Source organism: Gadus macrocephalus, chromosome 19 (assembly GCF_031168955.1).
Source record: "Gadus macrocephalus chromosome 19, ASM3116895v1".
NCBI lineage: Eukaryota > Metazoa > Chordata > Actinopteri > Gadiformes > Gadidae > Gadus > Gadus macrocephalus.
Window position 1 is genome coordinate 8,980,136 of NC_082400.1, and position 23,339 is coordinate 9,003,474.

At 41.9% G+C, this 23,339-nt stretch overlaps 1 protein-coding gene across 1 annotated transcript in view; it reads left to right on the forward strand.

The window, feature by feature from the left end:
* LOC132448018 (astrotactin-2) overlaps positions 1–23,339 on the forward strand; it is a 245,956-nt gene that overhangs the window by 158,258 nt on the left and 64,359 nt on the right. Inside the window, exons 11-13 of the mRNA XM_060039081.1 lie at positions 2,214–2,364; positions 15,585–15,751; positions 19,566–19,754. Of these exons, the coding sequence (XP_059895064.1) occupies positions 2,214–2,364; positions 15,585–15,751; positions 19,566–19,754 (507 nt within the window). The remainder of the gene's footprint in view (positions 1–2,213; positions 2,365–15,584; positions 15,752–19,565; positions 19,755–23,339) is intronic.

Sequence of the window (23,339 nt, forward strand, 5' to 3'; positions counted from 1 at the left end):
GTGTGTGTCGGGTGTGTGTGTGTGTGTGTGTGTTTGGTGTGTGCATGCACCCGTGTACCCGGTTGTGTGTTTGTGTGTGTGTATACATATCCATTAGACAGTGCGCGTCTACCCATTAGAGTTTGTATGTTTGTTTGTGTGTGTACCGGTAACATTGTTTATGTGTGTATGTGTGTATCTGTTATAGTACGTGTGTGTGTGTACCCATTTGATTGATTGAGTGTGTGTGTGTGTGTGTGTGTGTGTGTGTGTGTGTGTACACATTAGAGTGTGTATGTGTGCGTGCGTCTGTGTGTGTACCAGTAATAGCATGTGTGTGTGTGTGTGTGTATGTGGACCAGAAACAGCGAGCGTGCTTGTGATTTCCTTCCCATTCGCGGCCATGTTACATGGAGGGGGCCTGCAGCAGTGCCAGCCAGGGCAGCCCGCACCACTTAATTACTGCTGGGAGTGGATACATGATGCGTGCAGCCGCTCCATCAAGACACAGTTACACAGAGATACAAGCGAGGCTCCCAGATTGACAATCAGCCTCACTGGCAACGGGCTGTATACCTAATAATTTGTCCCTCTTCATTTTGATGTGATGTTTATTTTCCATTGTAGTTTTTTTTAGATTGCGCTTCATTTATTCTTTATTTGATTTCATGTCTGAAGAGACGTGCAAAAACATGAAAAACAACTTGCCCTAACCCTGCCAAACTGGCTTTATTTAAATGTTTTTCGTTGTGGATGTATTTTTATGGATCCAGCTCGTAAGATGTTTATTTGTATGAAAAATAAGCAAAAGGTGATAAGATACACCCCTATATTGATGATGGATAGTTCCTCGTAAAACCAAAGCATCCGGAGGTGGTTACCTTCATTACTAAAGTGGATTTATTTGTTTCCCCCTCGTTCCTCTAACCAACAACACTGTTGATCATTTCCAATCTCCCCTTTTCAAACCATGTCTCCTTGAAACAAAATACATCCTTGTCAAAACACATCCTGTTTTAAATTCAGCAACCGTCTGTGTTGTCCTGAAAATTGGGCGCGGGGAAAAAAGGAAAAAAGGACAACACGATGTCATGTGATGAACGGGGGGAATGTAAACCCAGCGCTCGTCTTGGAGGGGCTGGCAGTGCGGCTCCAACCCAACGACTCTCGCCCTCGTCTGCAGAAGCCACTTCCCTGGGAAGTGTGAGGGGGGAGGGGGTGAAGGGGTGAGGGCTAGGGGAGGGCGGGGTAAGGCCCTGGCAGAGAACCTAAATAATGCAGCCTCCACATTAATAACAGCAGAGCCTTCACTTCACTCTCCAGGATAGTCTTTTTGTTTTTTCTCTTTGTCCATTCATCCTCGTCGTCTTAATTGTCTCCGTGCGTGTCCTCTCTTTACTCCTTCTCCCTCTGCCGCTCTCTCCTTCCGATTCCTCTCGCTCTCCTCCTCTTCCTCTCTCCATCTCTCTCTTTGTTTCTCTCTTCATTTGATATTCTCATCTCCGGCGCTCTCTCTCCATTTCTCTCTTTATTTCGCTCTCCATTTGATATTCTCATCTCCATCTCTCTCTCTCTCTCTCGATTGCTCTCTCTTTTGCATCTTTCTCTGCAGCTCTCCCTTCTTTTTATTAAACACCTTGCCAGACGCTACTATATTACGAATGCGGCAGCAGTGTGTTCAAAGGTCTATTTGTTATTCCGTTTATTAGCAAATGTCACACGCAAAGAAATGTATCTCTCCCGTTATTATTATTGGAGGAGTAGTAGTCGTAGTAGTATTATATTATACTAAATAAATGCTTGCTATCATTAAACAATGCTCCATTTCACTATATTTCACTATGTCACAATGGAAAAAAGGACATTTATGCGTACAATGTCCGTATCAACGTTTTCAGCTTCTTTCCATCAGATATATTTATGAATTCTTTGTGTTGATACATAGATGATTTGCATATGTTTATATTGTTTATGCTTTATGAGTGAATGTACATATGTATATAAATATACATGCATACATACATACATAAAAACAGATACATAAATACCTCCAGCCATCCATCTATCCATCCGTAAAAACAGATACATACATATAAGACACAACTGCTCAGACTACTTCCCATGCGTGAAGCTTCAAAGAGTCCGACCCAAGCGTGTGTTTGGATCAGATCCATTTCCTGCCTTTTGCCTTCATCTCCTCCTCACCCTCTACTCCTGCCATCTGTGTCCTCCAGGGACGAGGCTTTGCTGTCCACCTACTTCGAGACGGTGGACGACCTGCTCGAGTCGTTTGGCCCCGTGCGTGACTGCTCCAAGGACAACGGCGGCTGCAAGAAGAACTTCAAATGTGTGTCCGACCGCAGGCTGGAGTCGTCCGGCTGCATGGTGAGTGTGTGGGATTGCCGTCGCCAAAAAGGTTGCGTTGCGTTTTGGGAGTATGACCGTTTTGGGAGTACCTTGGAAGTGATTTAAACGGGGCTGGAGGGACACTTTTTAGACTTGTGAATAGACGTTGCTCCTCCGTTGAGAATGTGTTGCATTCAGACGTCTGTGATTGAAAGGCAAGATGGATGCCTTATGGGGCAGAAATGAGCTGGGTCCAAAAACTAAATCGTCTCACACAAAGGCAGGCACCCAGTCAACCAGAATAGAGATTCTCAGAGAGCTTTGCACTCACTAATAGCTGACGGATGTCTATAAAGTCAAGTGAAAGCTCTCGAATCTTGCCTCCAGCACTTAATTGTTTGTTCTTTGTGATGACACAAACGGATAGATCTAGAAATGGCTTGTCGTTACAAATGAACCTCAATAATAAATAAAGGCCCTTCGACTTCAGTGGGACCCACTGTTGTTGTGAAAAGGTTAACCCCATCCTGCCATGTCTGGATATGCTTAAGCCTGTTAAGGTTTCAGTTAATAACTCTTAGTCCAGGTGTGTCTGGGAGCGTGAGGCAGCCAGGTCATTTTCCTGAACAACAATGACGTCCTTTCTGAGCAGTTGAGGCTCAGAACGGAGGACAAATAGTAAGAAGATTAATGTAAGAAACATGATTGACAGTAATGTTCGACTACATCTTTGTCAACAGTTGCAATCATTGCGTTGCATGTTTGAAGCGCAGTCTTTGTTGGCCCGCTTTGAATAAATATCATGTTAAAAGATTATCTTTTCATGAGATGCTCTGTGTAGGTGAATTCATGGTCAATTCATACGGTCCTGTCTAAAGATATCTATGGATGTGTTGACTAGCTGGAATGAATAAAGGTCATGACTTACCACCTGCGTGATCGGTGCCAGAGATTGTTATTTAGCTGTCGAGCCTGATCGTAGAAAAGACTAAGTATGTCCATAAGTCTTGTGTCGACAACAATCACAACGTTGTTGAATTTCGGTATCGTCGCTGTTTGTCAACTCCCGCCTTTATGACCCTTTACCGAGTTATATTTGGATATTTTTCGATTTCTTTCCCTTTTGTCAAGGCACATTTTCACAGTGAATATGCACAAAAACAATGGGCAGCAAACACTCTTTGTTTCGAGGGCTCTGTTTTTTTCCAGCGTTTCCCTTGTAAAACCACCGCAGCGCTTGTTTCGTTCTGGATCAGGCGTCACGTTTAGCACCCTGAGGCAGCTTTACGTCGGGCATATTTACAAGTGGAGGCTGATTCTATCCGTCGATGCCAGACATTTGACAGGAGGGGGGTTTGGAGGCGGGTCCTCACTCGTAAACCAATTAAATTGATGAGCCAGCTCGATTGCTGCGTGATGGATAACTGGATCATTAGGGGGTGGGCTGCCGCTGTAATCTCGCTGGCCTTTGGCTGCTTGTCGCGGCCAATCAAAGACACACATTTGTTATGCTGCCGTTTTCCTGGCTTCTCCCTTCTGCCCTTGTGGATGTTAAGGTTAGTTGAAGTTCTCAGACCAACTTAAATCGGTTATTTCAAATCGTTGCTGTTCAGGGTTTTTGACCAGAGGCCCATTTATTCTTCAAAAATGATGTTACATTAAAACGCATGTATTCTTTGAGCATTTGCTCTCACTCAACCCTCCATCTTTGCCAGGAGTTCACCCACAACCATCCAAATAATACATTATTTTTACATATACGTTTTACCTATATACGTCTTATAGAGATATGTTTTGTTGCATTATGTGTTATTTAAAATACATACTAAATAACATTAATTTACTAAAGGAAACATCCGTTGTTAAGCCCCTTTAGTTCGCAAAAGGACAAAATTCATTATTTTTCCAATCAACTTTAATCAATGACTCTGTTATTCAGCTATTCAACACCTCTCAGGGCGAATCCCACAGGTGTGATTTCATAATGCGTTACCATGACAACTGGCTGGATTCATAACCTGAACCGCCCTCGACCGCGCATCAGACGCACTAAATACTTGTTGTTGTTGTGTGTTCGGTTGCCTCGGCAGGCCTCTCTTAAAACCCATCGGGCTGGAAAATGGAAAACAGGCATCTCGCTCTCTTCAGAATATACCTTCAATTACTAATCAGCAGGTCGACTTACAGACGAATACAGATGCATGTCACTGAGAGGCAGGCAAGGGGATGAGGAGACAGAGGTACAACGCAGACATGGGCAATCAAACCCAGAACCTATTAGGTCGACCACACGAGCCACTCCACTATGCTTCTGACAGTATAGAGAAAGAAGAAATAAAAAAATACTTAATATCAGGTCAAGGGTGAGATGCAAATTGAGGCTTACCTTTGCACATTTTTGGGCATAATGCATCATGAATAAAAACGGAGCAATTTAGCTTCCTTTAGTTTAATAACCATTGGACTTTGATATCAACAGCGGTACAAAATGTATGCTATGCGATAGGCTTTGCCCATTCTGAGGGTTTCCTTTACATCTCTGTGTTTCTAACAGGATGTATGAAGAAGGCTGTAAAAGGATGAGAGCCCTGATAAAATGACCTGCTTTCGACTGTGTTTTTATGTTGGGAAAGTAATCCTTTTAAGTGTCAGGGCCTTTGCATCCTATCTACAGGTCGCTGCCTCTGCCTCATGTGTTCTTTTATTCGGGAGATACTGTAGAGAAGATAGATTGGTTGGCGTGTATGTAAGGACTTCTGCTAAACCGTTACTAGTCAGGGCTGGATAAGACCGCTGAGGTCTACAGTATGGCAGAATTTGAGGTCCATCAGAATCAAAAATTAAGATTTTCTATTTCCAGTACCAAGACCACTGATTTATGTCTGTTTCTGAGAAAGACATTAATCAATGTCATTTAGTCAATGTCCAAATTGGCAAAATATCCCTTTTATAATGAGAATTTGCTAATATCCTTATACAATGACGGAATGATGAAACATGATGCATTTATGATTACAACTGAATCTTTTTCTGTTTATCAATTTATGAAAAGACTATATGAATACTCTATGCATAGCACATCAACCAAATAGATATAAATCATGGTATTGCCGAGTACAATTACTACTAAGCCTTGTCCATAAATTGTAAATCAATTCAAAACATGCCCTTTGGTCACTGAAAACCTGACAATAATATTGATGTGAGAAGAAAAACTCAATTTGTTTAAAGGTTAACTATGGCCCAGCCTGCGAGCTATTTCCTCCCTCCTCTCTATGCATACCAATTATCCATACCCTACTACCACAACTGGTCTGCTCAGAGCCACTGTGGAAACATGCTAAACTTTAAGAAATGTATTTTGAATCCGTACATTGTAAATTGTTAAACGTGTTTTGTTCCTTAATTGTATTCAGTGCGCCTGGCCCAGGCATTGCAAGATGGTGGAATCTACAATTACATGGAGAGCCAGGTGTTGTGTTAGTGTCAAACAAAAACATTGCCTTTACAATAGATAGAAAGCCAGCCTGGGAAGTATTCAAGCCAGTGTTGTGTTACTTCCAACAGGTGGGAAGTAGAGGGATTCATTATCTCGAGAGCAACATGTCCGCCAGCATCCAAAACAATAAACTTAGCCAATAATGTAAAAAAACACTGCGAGTAGCATGTACATGCAGACCATCAGGGGAAATGGGACAACTCCCAATGGTCTTACTTTGGGAAGATTTTGGACCATTCGAGACAGTCTGTTAACTTACTTGGGTACTGATTTGGACTAAAATCAGCGCTGGCATCATTCATAGGAATAGTGCTCAACACCCGTGGACCTGCTGTTGAATGTAGTTACTTGGGTGTGGCTTCCAAAACACACCACTGCAGCTTATGCCTTTGTTCACATGGGCTAGGCAACAAACCATTTGAAGTGAGACATAGTATAAAAAAATATGCTGGTAGGTATTTGTATATTTTCTTTTAATCGTTTTTTTTTTTTTTTTATGTGAAAGCTGTAGTTGCTCTCCCACCTCAAGGCGTGAGTTCTGGGAGGTTCTGGTACTTCTGCAAGAGTGTCATGGCTTGGATGTTTTGCTCGCTGCCAAAAGGCACTGGGATTGATTCCCCAATGAAGCTTACCTGAATCCTTTGAGCAATATACCTATAGCCCCTCACGACGACACCCACACCCCACTTGCATCTCATCAAAGAAATGTCTCTGAGCTGAATTCCCTCTAATGCACTTTGTAAAAACTTTGGCAAAATAACTATTTTAGTACTGTTTGCCTGATGTATACAAAATAATGAGTACAAAAAGCATTTAATAAAAGGAGCAAGTAATGTTTGGGAGTGTTGACATCACTCATTGAGCAATCTGTGTTTTTTGTGTTTCCGTCTTCACCAGTTAAGGTTGCTACCACTAATGGCGTTTCCACCGCGCGGTGTGGTTAGGTTAGGTGCGGTATGGTTTGCGTTTCCAACTCCGCAGCCGTACCTATTTTTCGGTACTCCTCTGTTGGGGTACCAAGCGGTCTGAAAGGGTGCTGAAGTGTTGGATCTGCACACGCCGTCCGGTCAACAGATCGCCACTGCTGTGCGACAGGGGGATAAAATCGAACAAACACAGTACCCGTGAGGTATTTCTGGACAACGGCGAAAGCTCAGTTTATTGAAGAAATGTTGCGCAAAAGTTTGATGTCTTTCTTGGACGTCTTACATTGTTGCTCTTTGTTTAATGTGTCGCGGTCTTCTTTTTAATTGAAATAATTAGCAGGCTACACTGTGTTCAGGCTGCTATGATGTCAAGATGCTACGTAGCTGCCGGGGCTATTGCCATCCGGCTTAAACCTCGCCCTGCCATAAGAGTGGAAACGAGAGCCGCACCTAACCGTACCGAACCTAAACGCACCGCACGATGGAAACACGCCAAAGGGATTCTTGGGCCAAGTCTGAGGATTTAGTTGTTTCACGCTCAATGTATTCTATGGTCATTCTGTGTCAGTCTGTGTGGTCCGTCTATGGCTCAGAGGAGGGGGAGGCGTTCCTGTCATGGATTATAAATCCCGGCCCGGCACATGGCGTCTGTCACAGTGTCTCGACATTGGAACATTTATCATGGTACGAAATGGAGGAAAAACGGCATTATTTCACTTTTGTTTTAACCTATATGTTGCAATATAAAACAGAGTGACTTTTATTTAACGTCCCGCGTCGTGTCTTTGGTGTCGATTCTGAATGGGATCCTGGTTCATCTCCGAAAGGTTGTTTGATTTTACGGCTCTGGCATAGTAAATGTGACACAACAGAATCCAATGTGCAATGATTTTCTACTTTGTACCCCTCTAGAAGCTTCCTTTTTGGCTCTTACAGCAAAGCTTTTTACAGCCCATGAGGAAATGGCTGTGGTTGTTTTTAAGATAGCACTAAAGTCTAGGAGAAGCGGTTTTGCAAAAATAGAATTGGTTACTGTAATGACAATGAAATGTTTTTTGTTTATAAAATTGAAGTGGAAATATGTGCTTGTATTAATAGCGACTGGCTTTCAGACACAGACATCTTGCTCCAGAATTCTTTATTTCCAATACTTAGAAAGAAAGAAGAAAATCACACTTTCTTAATATAATAACATTTAGCCATGTAGGGTATAGCAACATTGTGGAATGCTCTCCCTGACCATCTAAGGGCCATCTAAGGGCCCCACAGACGGTGGAATATTTAAAAAAAGGCCTAAAAACCCATCTTTTTAGAAAAGCCTTTGGCTAAACTGCTTTTTTTCTGTTAATTTTATTTTTAATCTAGTTATTCTGTTATGCTGTATTTCTTTTAATGTGCATTGTAGCACTTTGAGGTCATTAAGTTGATGTAAAGTGTGTTAAATAAATAATAAATATAATGTATTATTATTATCATTGTCTGACATTATGTGAGACAATGTCTGACATTGTATTTAACGTCAGACATGATTAAATAGACTTGAATCATTTAAAGTCTATTTCTGATACGCACAAAGGGAACCTGGTGAGAATTACTTTTGCTCTAATCGAGTTATTTGCAGTGAACTGCTGTTTTTTAGTTTTCTTCCAAAAAGGGCTGTGAATTGTGGAAAATGCATGAAATATAAATGGGGACACTTAAATAACATTCTGTGTCCTACTAACTTATGTCCCATCTAGGGGCATCCACTATGGTCCCGCCAGATGTGTAAGCAGGTGCAGACTTAGTCGCTCACACACGCACATGTACGCACACACACACACACACACACACACACAGGCACACGTGCACACAAACACACAGAAACACACAAAAGTGCCAAATCAGGCACATGAATATTAAACAGGAATTCCTAACAGCCTTTCCTGCTAACATTGAATTTTCCATTTTGAAAGCAGTACACTAAAAACATGACTAAATGCTAGTAAACTCTCTTGCTTCCCCGATTCTGAATCTAATGCTATAAAACAAGCATAAGAGAACCTTCTTTGATTCTCCCAAAATAAGCATTGAGTGTAAAATACAAATTGAGAAACAAAAGACCAACAGGACAACCACAATATTTTCCACTGGTGTGCCCTACTATATTTGATCCTCTTCATAATTCAACCCATTTCCTACTTGAAACTCATGTCTTAACTCGTAATACGTAGTAGTTGTAGTAGTAGTACTAGTACTAGTAGTAGTAGTAGTAGTAGTAGATTTTTGTAAATGCTCTTTTGGCTGGGTCTTCTTTATTTATTTATTTATATTTGAAGAGACACATGCAAGACTATCCTTTCTCGTTCAATGTCCTCTGACAAACGGTTATTTGAGCAGGCGCAGAGAATCAACATGCCCCAAGTAGGGCAGAAGACGTTCTCAGTGTAATGGCAGAAGTAAAGACCGAAGGCTAGGATAAGCCACTGCGTCCTTTTATTTTTTATTTTCTTGCAGGTGTCCCCAATATTGCTTTTTCTTGTGGAGAGATGAAATGCAGGGGGAAGGAGTTTATTGGCGGGCTTCCTCATTTCTCCCGGTCGCTAGCGGTGTAGTCTCTCTGTTATTAGACACGCAACACATTGCACCCTCCCTTATAACCCTCTTTAGAAAAACTTGAATCAAGCAGCGTAATTATATGCTTTCTGAATCCAATATGTTACACTGCTCAGAGGTATGTTTTTCTGGGTTAGTTTTTGGTTGTTTGTTTGTCCAGTTGTGCGGCCGGATTATCCAGCTTTTTTATCAAATGTTTTTCCCTTGAACACTTGATGTAGCCCCCCCAATGATTTTCCACCCAATTTGCAACTTTTTTGAAAGTTTGAGGAGTAAGTGCAAAATGACAAACTGGATAACAGGATTGCCAGGCTTAAGTTAAAATGCATGGTTGAATGGGAGCAAAGTCTGCAGGAAATTGTGAAGACGTGTCACTGTATTGGACTCTGAGCAATTTCACGTCACCACACATCGTGTATGTTGAAGTGTGAAAAACTGTATAAAGCTTATAGGAGTGAACTGTGTAGATACACACACAAACAGACACACACAGAGACACACACACATCCACACTGAAGCACACACACAAACTATGTCATATTAAACTTCGAAAAAGCTGTACTTCATATTTGTAGGTTTCCTTTTGTGATTGAGCTCTTTATGCACAAGCACTTTCCAGAGAGTATGTTCAATGATTGTCTTAGGGTACAGTTTTGGAAGTTTTTTCCACATTAGTGTCATTTTCGAAGAAAGGCCCGATATTTCACATGTAGATGCCTGCCTGCGCACTCATACATTTCTGACAAGATTTGACACATTGTGCTTTATTAAACTGTGTTTTGAGATGGAGTGTAAGTGAGAGTGGTCCCCCAACTTTGGAACCAATCGGTTTCCTCGAGATAGCTACAAACGATGCGATTGGTTGAATAGATCCATCAATCACAACTTAAAGACAAGCTCAGCAAAACCCTTTTCCAACCGACGATGCAAGTATTTAAATAAAGCTATAATCTTTAATAAACACATTTATAAGCTTACCTTTCCACTCAATGGATAATTTTGAGAAATAACCAAAACTGCATTTACAAAACTGTTTTTAAGATTCATTAAATACATCTATCTGACCCAGGAGTAAAACGTTTCTCAGCAACACCTAATCGTATTTGAGAGGAGTCCTTGCTGAATATAATATGGCACATTTATCTACGCAAAGCAATCAGATAACAGAAGCTCGCAAGCGTAATTGATTGATCCTCTGCAATCTCACTATCAATCTGTTTACTAAAAGCAAATCTAGTATTTAGAGGTCTTATCCCCATTCACACTCGCAGATATATATTTTTGTTGTCTAACAATGTATCAGAACTGATGAGGAACAATTATTCTCATGGCACATTATTTTAGCCCTCCCCAGTATCTGTCTTTTTAATTGAAACACTCCAGGAATGAGCAGCTGGTGGTGATATTAGAGGCGTATCATTAATCCACTGTCCTCACATTCGGGACGTAACCGAAATTATCTCTGATGCAAGCTTGGCAAAGACGTATTGTTGACTGCAGGTGCGAACATTGATATGTTGGTTGTTCCCTGTCATACTGTGAGGTGTGTTTGCGAATTTGCTAAATAGATCTACCCTCCCTCTCCGTTTTTTCACATGGTCCATCTGTTGCACGATAAAGAATCTTTTTAGAAATAGGTTATTAGTTCTTAGCAGGGGAGACGCATTTCTCCTCTGACTCCCCCTTCTCTGCATGGATTTAAAACTGGAAACATGTGGGGGGGATAGAAAGGTGTTTCCGCCCAACACATCAACACAGTTTGCCGCACACCCTCTTAGCGTAATCCTTCCTTGGTATTTTCTGTATGGCGGCATGTCTCTACGGAGCTGGGTTCTGGGGAGATGAACATCATGACTCTCTCCTCTCTCCTCCCTCTGCTCCGCACCGCTCCTCTCCTCTCATTACCACAACGCTTTAATGCCTTATGGTTTTCTGGCAAATTAATTTTAATGCTCCTCTCCCTCTATTACTCTGCTCACTGATGGTTAAATGTAGGATCAAGCATGTCGTTAAATGAACCACTGGGTCCCACTTTAAACTCTCTGCAAGCAACTAACGACCTAGCTCGCTAACTAACCTTCTGTCTAACTAAGTTGCTAGCAAGCTAATTCAACTAACTCACACTCTATCCGTCTGTCTGTCTGTCTGTCTGTCTGTCTAACTAAACAAATCCAATGTTATATAATGCTAACAGCTTCAACTTCTATCCTACAGAATATAAGGGTTTTATGTATTCAGTGATACAATTCATCTGATTTTATAAAGCACCGGCAATCAAGTTTTTCCTTAGTCAGAGGCCTTGAACTCAAATAAAATGGAATTACATTTAGTTCAAGGCGGTGTAGGGGGCGCATTAAATTGCAACCTTGAATCCCAACTGGGATCCCTGTGCAAGGCAAGATATCCTGGAATAGATTGCTGTTTCAATTTTCTCCCCTCCCCCCCACCCCTTCTTATAGTTGAATGAATTCAGACTAGGACATGAGACCATGATCGTATCTGCATTCCTGTGGGAGGAGATAGAGGAGAGAGGGGCGATAGATTAAGATGAAGCGTCTCCAGTTACGCACCTAGTCCGTTTCCTCCAAAGTCTGCTGTTTATGTGCTCCTTACTCTCGGTAATGTACTGGTTACAAAGTGTGTGTGTGTGTGTGTGTGTGTGTGTGTGTGTGTGTGTGTGTGTGTGTGTGTGTGTGTGTGTGTGTGTGTGTGTGTGTGTGTGTGTGTGTGTGTGTGTGTGTGTGTGTGTGTGTGTGTGTGTGGCTGTGTGTGTGCACGCAGACGCCTGCATGTGAGTCTGTGAGCATTTCTGCTTGTGTGTGTGCGGTAAATGCATTGTTCTAGGTGAGGGAATATTGATGTTTGTGCACAAGTATTCGTGTGCTCGGACGTGTGTGTGTGTGTGTGTGTGTGTGTGTGTGTGTGTGTGTGTGTGTGTGTGTGTGTGTGTGTGTGTGTGTGTGTGTGTGTGTGTGTGTGTGTGTGTGCTTGCGTGTGTGCATTCATGTGCTGTACATGCATGCCTGTGTGTGTATGTCTGTGAGGGTGTGCGCCCATGCACGTGCTGTACACGCATGCCTGTGTGTGTGTGTTTGTGCGCCCATGCATGTGTTGTACATAAATGTGTGTGTGTGTGTGTGTGTGTGTGCCTTTGCATGTGCTGTACATGCATGCCTGTTTGTGTCACTGTCGGGGTATGGGGTAGACTGTACGTGAGTGCTTCTATAAGTCACGCTGACACTGCCCTCGAACACATTAAAAGTTAGCTTGTTCGTGCCCAAGCACTCAGAGGAACCTGAGTGGAACTTTGGGTTCCTGGCTGGGGACGATGTAATTCCTCCTGTGTGTTTTTGCGCATGCAGCAATAGAGCCACAGTCCCTAATTCATAACCCCTTTCAGACGCAGCCACGCCACAGAGCGTGCGGCCCCCGAAACAAGATTAGTCTGTCAAACTGGTTCCCCCCACGATATTAGATGTATTTTTTTCATCCATAGAATTCAAGGCTGGGCATTTTCTAAGAGAGTCCTCATTCAACTTTTCCCTTTGTTTTTTTGTGTCTTGGGATCTAGGTTACGTTTCTGAAATGCATTCGCTACTCAAGAGAGTTTTCTCAGGGCAGTAATTTATATTTCAAGTGCATGTTAAGTGGCGTCGCCCTACATTTTAATTCTTAATCCCTAACACAAAATGAAGTCGATCCGTCCCCTCCTGCCAGAGGACAGACGCACACGTCCATTGTTATATTGATTCACACCACCTTAAAAAGCGAACACGTCTGAGTATCCTTGTAGTGGAGTGAAAAATCAAAAGGAGAGAGGAAGACGTGCCATACGGCGGGCAGGTCGTAACCGCTGAGCGAATTTTGGCAACAAACAATAAAAACCTCAATACATGAAATAGCGTTATACAAGTGGATGGTGGCACTCAGCACTGTGTGGGCGTAGGACAATGCTGCAGTGCACAGCAATCTGCTTTGATATTGACGGCCCATAGGGGATAGCGAAAGTGAACCAGTACATTTTATTTGTATTTACAGGAGTAAAATGGACGCATTATTTCAAAGAAATTGCCTTATCCCTGCCAGGGTAGGAGGTTTCATTCCCAATGGTGCCGCCCTGACAATGTAATGTATGCAGTCGAATACGCTAGGAATCAAAACTTTCCACAACATCATGCATGCATGTTATATTTTATCCTACCATATATGATATAATACTATACATCAGATAATATATAACGATATGTAAGTCTAAAAGTTGATAATACTGTCAGGTTTTTCTGGCAGATAAAGGTTCAGGCTCAAAACTGAATCGGTTGAGCGGACCCCCTGCCCACACGTGTACACACACGCTAATACACGTACGCAAACACACACACACACACACACACACACACACACACACACACACACACACACACACACACATAAACACACACACACATAAACACACACACACACACACACACACACACACACACACACACACACACATAAACACACACAGCCATGCACATATGTACACTTGGCCTTTCACACTATTGCTGCAATTTGATTCTATCCCCCTATTATGAAAAACTCAACATTTGAAATAGCTTTAATAGCCTTAGCTTTAAATACAATTTGAACTGTATTTTTATTTTTACTTTAGATGTAGCGGATATCTGAGGTGGCAGCTCATACTCCGCTCAACCAGCTCAATATCTGTCTATGCCATCGCTCTTTCCGTCTCAGACACACTCACACTCACACTCACACACACACACACACACACACACACACACACACACACACACACACACACACACACACACACACACACACACACGCCTTACCCAACCTGCCCAGCCAGGGCCGAACATGGGATTTCACAGATGAACTGTGCTTCCGATCAGAGCGGCCATCTGTTCGCCTGGTAGCATGTCATCTTGTGTGGAAACATTATGCCTGGGGCCTCCCAGCTATCTCAATAACAGAGCTAATCCGATCTGGAGTAGTCCATGCGCACGGTACTGTAACTATGAAATCATCTCTTTTACATTCTCCGAGGAGATTATGTGGTGTTGTGATAGCCCCCCGCTACTCTGGTGTCTGATCTTCACTCACTCTGACTGGGGGAAACTGAGTTAGTGGGAATTGAGTTAGCCCCAGAGCTAAGAACGCGAGTGCAAACATCCTTGTTTGCAAGCGGCTGTTCTGTACTCTCTCAGTACATTAAGACGTTGTCATTTAATTAGATTAAAAGTGATTGTTGGCTCTCATTTTTTGGTTTTTCGTCCATGTCAATTATGTCTTTGGAAGACTTTTTTTTTTTTTTTTATGTGCGCGTGTGAGTGTCTATATCTCCGTCTGAATACTAATCCACTTTTGCATATTATCGCACATCTCTGCTTGCGTAAATCCAATGTGTATCTTCCGTCCGTGCTTATCTGCTATGTAAAGCATTAATCAACTTGTTAAACAAACTGGATATCCGAAGATCTGGAAGAAACTTCAAGTGTTGTTTCATTCTTTACTTATCTGGGTCTATTTAATTTGGATACATGGGGATTTTTGTCACTGGGAATGGCGCCATTGTATTGGCAAGAAATTGGCACGGATAAAGTACACAACAGAACCCACAAAATCCCATGCATGAGTCAATCAGCTATTGACTCAGCTGATTCTAAGATTATGATCTTAAAAAAATAGGACTTCTGTGTTGAAGAAAAGGCCTTCAACACTGGAATTAAAAATGTGGTCAAATTAAAGATAATACTGAATAAGAATAGAGTAAGTGGGCTGTTTCACAGAATTCCATTAATTTTCCCTTTAGCATCGATGTTTAGCAAAACTAAAAACATGATCATACTTTTTCCCAATTAAAATCTTTTGGTTGACAAGTAAAACACCTCCTTTTATATTGCCACCACTTTGTAATAATCGTACTTTTGCTGTGGGGCAGGTGAGTGACGATAACAGTCGATGGTGTCAAAATAAATCACAATCAAATCAAATCCCCTCTCAAATGCTCCACCCTTTTAACCCTGCTCCTTCCCAGAGCTCCTCTTTAGTCAGTGAAAAAACATGGCCAGCCGACCCTACCCCTCGCTCACCTTTCCCCCATCTATCTTTGTCTCCTTTCCCCCCCCGTCGCCCACGAAACTCCTTCCCTGACACCCTTCCCATCTATCATTCCCATCCCGTGTCCCCTCCGTTCACCTCCATCCCTCTCGTCCCCCGTCCACCCCTGTCCACAGTGTCCCGAGGGGTTGAGGCCGATGAAGGATGGCTCGGGTTGCTATGACTACTCGCGGGGCACCGACTGCACCGACGGCTTCAACGGGGGCTGTGAACAGCTGTGTCTCCAGCAGCTGGTGCCACTGGCGGAGGACCCCAGCTCCAGCAACGTGCTCATGTTCTGCGGGTGAGTTTTGGAATCACGGTTGGCTCAAAGGAAAACTGAACATGACAACCCGGAGGGGGTTGAGGTTGTGCTGGCTCAGGGAAGTTGGGAAAACAGCAATCGAGGGTTAGCGTCTGGGGTTATACTAATCTCTGATCCAGCAGTTCCATTATGCTATAGCAGAATAATTCAGAATTTCTTGGGGGAGACGGCACAGAGCTTGTGCCTGAAGGCGAAAACTGAAATGTGTGTGAGTTATGCCATGTCTCCTGTATTGTTACGCCAATATCCTACCGAATTCAGAATCATACGCAAGATGGATGTGTATTACTTACTGCGTTTATTTCTAAGTGTATTTCTACATTTTCAAGTCTGCACAATTTTGATTTGAAACCTTTTTAGACACGTTGTCTAAGAACGTTGGGGCGAACGTCAGGATGTTTCAGGTTGTCGTCTCACATGCTACGGGAATATGTTACCAGTGTTTGCTGAGTTTGTGTCCTCCATCTGCCAATTACGCGCTTACTTATTTTTGCGTTTCAAGTATTTCAAGATATATCAAGAAGAATAAAAATCTATAAAAAACAATTAACAGCAGGTATGGGGACTCACAAATAACTGAGTATTAGTAAACTGAAGTGTTTTGTGAGTCTCTTCAATTCTAATCCAAATTGACTCTGAACATATTGCTCTTCTATTTAAGTGTTTCTTCTTCTGATCCCTTCCTTTTCCCAAAGGGTTTTCAGGTGTTTTTTTTATATTTGCTTCCTAATTTGAGTTTGTGGGGTCAGGGGATGTCGAGCAATCCTATCTGAGTGTGCCCCTGTGATGTCCCCAGAGACAGTAATTGTGATGAAAGGCTGTAAAAATGAGGTTAAGGAAAACATTTTCTGGGCAGCCCTCACAACCCTCACAATTAGATTTTCCCGCCTCCTTTTCCCCAGACCAAATTGAAATTGAAAAAGTTACAATTAAGTTTGAACCGTAAGGTGCCGACTGCACTAAGAAAAGTCACGAAGCACAGGTTTAGCTTTAAAAAAAACAAACATAAATTACACTTCTATATTACGTTTAAATGGTCAAGGGTAATTTGCCACAGAACATGTTTTTCTCATGTAGCCTCTTTGCTTAATAAAAGGAGTTGAATTTGTGATTGTATTTAATTTAAAAAAAACAGGGTTTGTGAAGGCTTACATTGTACATGTTTTATTCAATTTTATTTTGGTCGAATTTTATTTTATTCAACCAATAATTTATTTGTAAATTTATTTCCTCAAAGAATTTTAAAGCAATTATCAGTACAAACTTCCTTGTATATAGTTAACAATATTTTCAGGAATCTATAATGAAAAATTTGATATTCAAATATTCATTCATCATGAAACAACTTTTGGGGACGTTTGGGGAAACAAACCTACGATAACAAACTACATACCACCCATAAAACCTAGTCTTCAGAAATACTGTTACGCCAACGCAGCCCAACTGTTTGTGCTAGTGGCAGAATGTCAGCCCAGCCTCTCCTGGGAGGAGACAATCTATGTGTGATTACATCACAAACAGACACCAGCTGACTGCCCCGAGCAATCATGGCCCGAGTTGGTCCCAGGTGAGAAAACGCGCGGCGGAATCAAGCTACACTTTTCAGACCACGCTTAGATTTCAGCACACTACACTCACTGCTCTCCGTGTAGAAACTGTTTTCTCAAATGCACACTTGATGTAGTGGATTGTCAAAGACCGCAGCATCCAAGGATAAGGGAAGCAGGACTTGATGCAGTTCTGGGTTTATTATGCAGATTTAGCACAGCTTTGGGTATTAGACGGAGCAGGGGGATGATAATTCTGTCCTGCTTGTCTTGCGGGTTGGTGGCTTTCAGGATTTCCTGGAGAAATAGCTGATAAGATATTTCAGATACATCTGCCACTTGTCAACTTTATTTGTAAAACCCTTAATCACAGTCACAGTCTCAAAGGGCTTAAAGTAAATAAACAGTGAAGTAAATATCCGTTATTTCAGAGCGTAGTAAGTATTCTTGTGTCTCGTATAAATCTCATTCGGCGCATTGGATATTAACAGACATTTGACCAAATGAATGAGATGTAATCCACTAATATTATTATTATTATGCAAATATCCAAACCCCAGTTACATATATGGGCTTTGAAATAGTTTCAGATTCAACATGTTTCAACATGTAGACTAAAATATACCATGACATTATATGCAACCCTCAACACGTGAATTCCTGCACACATGAAGTCTTGTCTCAAAGGCTGTCAGTCTTTTTAGTGGGTGAACTTCTTGCAGAGGTTCTGTCGAAGGTTATTTAAGGGCTTTCTAGCTGATCCACTGAGCACAGTTAGCAAAAGTGTCACCTAAGCACTGCTAAAGCCCTTTAGGCTTTATATCTTATTCTGGGTGTGAGTTTGAGAAACTGTAAAAATATGCAATTATGTATTTTAATAATTTCATTCCATTTATAATATTTGAATTTACAAGTGTTAAATGATTATAGATGATTTCTAAATGGGGGATTGTGTGTTGAATGGAAATTTTAGGGGCCTATCTGTTAATTGTTTAGATATTTTAAATCATAAGTATATACAGAGAGTACATATTAAAAGACAGACACTTGTGTGTTCTTTTATCAGTTTAGTGTCGGCTGTCAACAGGGCACACACAATAAAACGACATCACTGAAATTCATTCAATCTGGAAAATTGTTCCATCTCAGCCAGGTTACTGGACTGTAACGTAAAGGCCTTGATTAACTCAGCTGGCCAGATCTTTGGGTGAATCTTAAATCCCTGGTTAGTAATATAAAAAAATAAAATAATGCATTCTGGGTAAAAAAATGAAAAGCACATTCTGTTCTCCTGTTCAGATTTATTTCCAAGTTTCAAATGATATGCTGTGGCTCACATCAGCCCCCCCTCTCCACCCGTATGTCTGCTGCACACGGGATGTGACCAGACGGGGGGTGAAGCTAGTTTCATATTCAATATTTACTAGATATTTTGCTGCTCAATGTCGCCTATCACCTATCTGCTGGGTAGAGACAGGCGGTCTCCGTGTGCGTTACTTTATAGGAGCAATTCCGCTTTATCTGTTTTCTATCCATTTCCACCGTTGCAGTAGTAGGCTATGCATCTCATGCATAGCATGGGTGGGAGAATATATCTGAGTATCATGTATGGCTATGGGACATGGTTTTAATTATTTAGCACATTGTATGTCTTCACAGGGCCCGGATTGCTATCTTTGACCTGTGTTTATGTGTGTGTGTGTAAATTTTTTATTTGCATCCAGGGTTTGAATAGATTAACCGTTGGGATTGTTGAGTTACAGCTGAACGGTTCTGGGTTTGAACCCCAATGTCAGCAGATCTTTGGCATCCTTGAGCAAGACGCCCTAACTCCTTCTTGCTCGTTGGTTAATTCTTAAATAATGAATGCATTAATTGTTGAGTTAGTTTTGTATTAAAGTGCCTAGAACTAAATAGGAAATATGCAGTTGATGTTATGAACACAAATTGTGTTTCTTCAACCAATTATGAAAAATATCTGTATTTTTATATTATTTATAATATTAATGATGAAACATTTTATTGATAACGCGATTATGCAAGCCCTCAAAGACATTTGACGTGATGAGATGCAAAACACAGGAGTCAAAACAAACAAACCAGCCAAACATCCCCCAAAAAGTCACATGTGGCCCCCCTTTTGACACATTTGATCGTTTTCTGCTCCCGTGTCCAAATTTGTACATTTTAACCTCGGGTTGCGTTGCGTGTGCGTCACCTTGACAGCTCCGCCGTGTCCTCCTCAGGTGTGTGCAGGAGTACAAGCTGGCGACAGACGGCCGCTCCTGCCTCCTGCAGTCTGACAACTGTGAGGGCTCCAAGTGTGTGAGACAGGACGTCCGCTTCAACGACACGCTGTTTGGCGAGATGCTGCACGGCTACAACAACAAGAGCCAGGAAGTCAACTTGGGCCAGATATTCCAAATGACCTTCAGGTAATTAGTGGACATGTGTGTGTGTGGGAGAGGGGTGGTGTGTGTGAGTGTGTGTGTGTGTGTGAGTGTGCGCGTGCGCACGCCGGAAGAATGACCAAATGCTAATCAGCGTGAGTGCATACTAGCGTTTGCATGCTCGCACACAAGTATGTGCACACTCATACACAATGCACACGCACACATACATACACACACACAAACACTTGCGCACACATGCACACACCTAGTCGTAACCAGGTACTACTCTTTGATGGCAAGTGTGATTAAATCTGTGCATGGAGAGTAGAGACGCAGAGAGATACCCTGACTAAGATGGTCTGACACGTTGCTATCTGAACGATCGCTTGACCTCTGTAGCATGGCAGCACAGCGCTTGACTCTGTACACAGCCACAGATCCACACACGACCACGCACAGAATACAAATCCACATGCATGCCATGAAATATAATTACTAGAACTACTAACATTACTGTGTTAACCAATAATTGTTTTACATTTTAGAGATATAATAGTATATATTTAAGGTATTATTGGGATCACACAGAGGCATACAACACTAATATCAAATGCTTACGAAGATAATGTAGTAGAATATACCCAAAAACAAAACAAAACGTTTCCAAAGAGTCCGTCTGCCCGGTCTGAAATGGTTAGGCTGAGCCTGTTCTACAGACCGGCCTTGATAATCCTCAATGCGCCTTCGGCCAGAGCTGGGAAGCACGGGGGGCAGCAGGGTTCTTAAGGAGCAAACTGTGGTCAGAGATGAGGTTACAGATGCTCATTTAATGCATGACTGGGTCCCGGAGAAGGAGGCCGTGTGGCTTTTGGAGCATCGCCAAAGATGTGTACTTGATGTGGTTGTAAACAAAGTCAAATAGGGGCACTTTTTGCGCGTAATTGTGCACGATGTTGTTAGTGCTATTCATCACTTGTTTTGGAACTGAATGGACAAGGATGATTAGGAGGAATAATTGTGTGCTTTTTTGGATGCCCTGAACACTTGAGAGTGGATAGAATAGCATAGCACGAGCCAATTGTCCTCTTTGAAATAAATATATGTGTGAATGTATGTGTGTATATGTTTACATATCTACATCAGCTATATCAAGTTGTAGACTAAGTTCAAGTGTTTTATTGTCTGATGCACAGAACAATACAGAATCAGACTGGGCACAGTCAGGATATTGGGATATATCCCATGATTGAGATCTCAAACTCGAGATATTGTAGTGTTTCAATCCATTGACTTCTGTTTTAGACTGGTTTCTCCGGCGAGATGAATTTCACAATACCATTGAAGACATGGAAAAATACGAATTTAACAAGTGTTTGGGGAAATTTTGCCTGTCAGCGAGGAAGCGCGACGGGGGATAGCTTGTTTGTTATTGAGTCTGACTTAATGGAGAACGAAGGTCGAGGGGGCTATTCCCCACCATTCACCTCGCCTTGGGCGAATCATTTTAAAATATATTTTAGAAATCAATAGTTACTGTAATCCTGCAATATTACTGGAAAAAATAAACAGAATTGAATTATGTACAAATTAAAATTTTGTGGATCAATTGATATAAAATATATCTCTTAAGTAGTTTTTATTAAATGCAGTTGCAAATTCATCAGAGTCAGAGCTCCATGCTTAAGATCCGTCAACGCACAGATCGGGACAGTTTTATGGGCAACAAGAAACCAGTTGCACCAAAACGATATATGTAAATATGATTTTTTTTTTACCCACTATCAACAAGATTCGGTCAGCACTATTCAGAATAAACTGGAGCTTATGCATATCCCTGCTGGGGTTTTCTGTAAAACGGGAATGAAGTAGCACAGGCTGAAGGAGATTAAGGCATGGGCGAACATCTGGGCGTCAGGGGAACGATAGAGCCAGGCTGAGCTCTGAGATGTTTTATTAAATAGTCAAATTAAATCTTCCAATGTCATGAAAACGCAGGGGGGGGGGGGGGGGTCAAGCAAGGCACCCATATTAGTGAGTCAGATGTTGAGGTAGATTAATTGAAGCAATTAAACAAGGACAAAAAACGAAATAGTATAACCCAACAAGGATGAAAACTTTTTTCATGGTACAGAATACCATTCCACCCAAGCCGTTATCTCCCCCATGCAGGTGATGTGGTTTTGCCTTAGCTGGGCGCTCTGGGCTGTTTGCTATGTACAGCCGGGTGTCATCAGCATAACACCCAAATGGCAGCCCTGGTTGCACTGATGATAACACCGGGGATACACGTTTTATCCATAGAGTCTTACCCCTCTGAGCGAATGCAGATCAGTGTGGAGCAGCTAGGGGATGGTGTTGCTCAAGTATTCTTAGGGATAGGGCTGAGGACATTGGGGAGATATCAGAACCCAGAACGTTTCTAGGAGTCAACACCCCTGGTCACAAAACAGGGTGACCGAGCACAGATGGTTTATTTATCATCGATGTTTCCTGCCCAATCTGAAGATCTGAGGAATAATGTCCTTTTCATGAACCAGAATAGGAAAAAAGAACGTAGATTCATTTCAGTTTATAATCGTTCAGCAATATTCAGGTTCAACCTTATTTTAAAGTCTAAGTGCACCTCCTGTTTAAGAGTTATAGGGAGGAGGATGACATGGTTACGACCCAGGCCAATGTGGTGATACTTTTCAAAGCTAGTACTGACGTTTTGTCTGCGCTTTGTAATGAGCAATGTGGTATATTAATTATACACGGTGGCGTTATACGTGTTACATGTATCCTAAAAGTTGAAGCCTATCTCAGACACGGCCATCAATGTCAACCGCTGCCGGGACGGAGCGCCACACATCCTCACACATCTCGCCCTCAGTCTCCTTTGTCTTGACGTCGAATGCCTCGGGTAAAAAAGGCCCTTCGACGTCCGTAAAGAACCCGATAAATACGCCTTTTTTCTCTAAATGATGGTGTACCTCCTGGAACAAAATGGCATATTATTCTACCTTGAAGGTCATATACGACATATTAACAAATTCAACTTATCACAATAAATGTTTGGGGTTAAGTAGTCTTTTAAACATATCTGCATTTCATGTCTGATATTCAGCATATCTGATGTGCAGTCAACTGTTAACACTATGTTGATTCAGGTTTTTGCCCGTGTTGCTAAGCCGTTGAGAGGAACTCTACAATTACATTGTATTCAATTGTCAAGTATGGTCTTTCATCATAATATAAGTGTTTATGCATTTCCCGCTGACTACAGCTGATAAGTAGTTCCTTATCTAAATCCTCTCAAAAGTGTACAAAGCCATTCTTACTTGGCTCGATATACACTCGACTGTTGATCAAATGAGAAAAATTTAGTGTCGTGCTGAGTGTTAATTTTTAATTTCCAGCAATGAGAGTGTATTCTAATACTCAAGTATATCGCTCCACTCCACGTCTCATATCTCAGCTGCTGTTTTTATTACGCTGCGTCTCAGAGGGAGCGTCACAGGAACTGACTGTCCTCTTTTGAGAGAGAGAGAGAGAGAGAGAGAGAGAGAGAGAGAGAGAGAGAGAGAGAGAGAGAGAGAGAGAGAGAGAGAGAGAGAGAGAGAGAGAGAGAGAGAGAGAGAGAGAGAG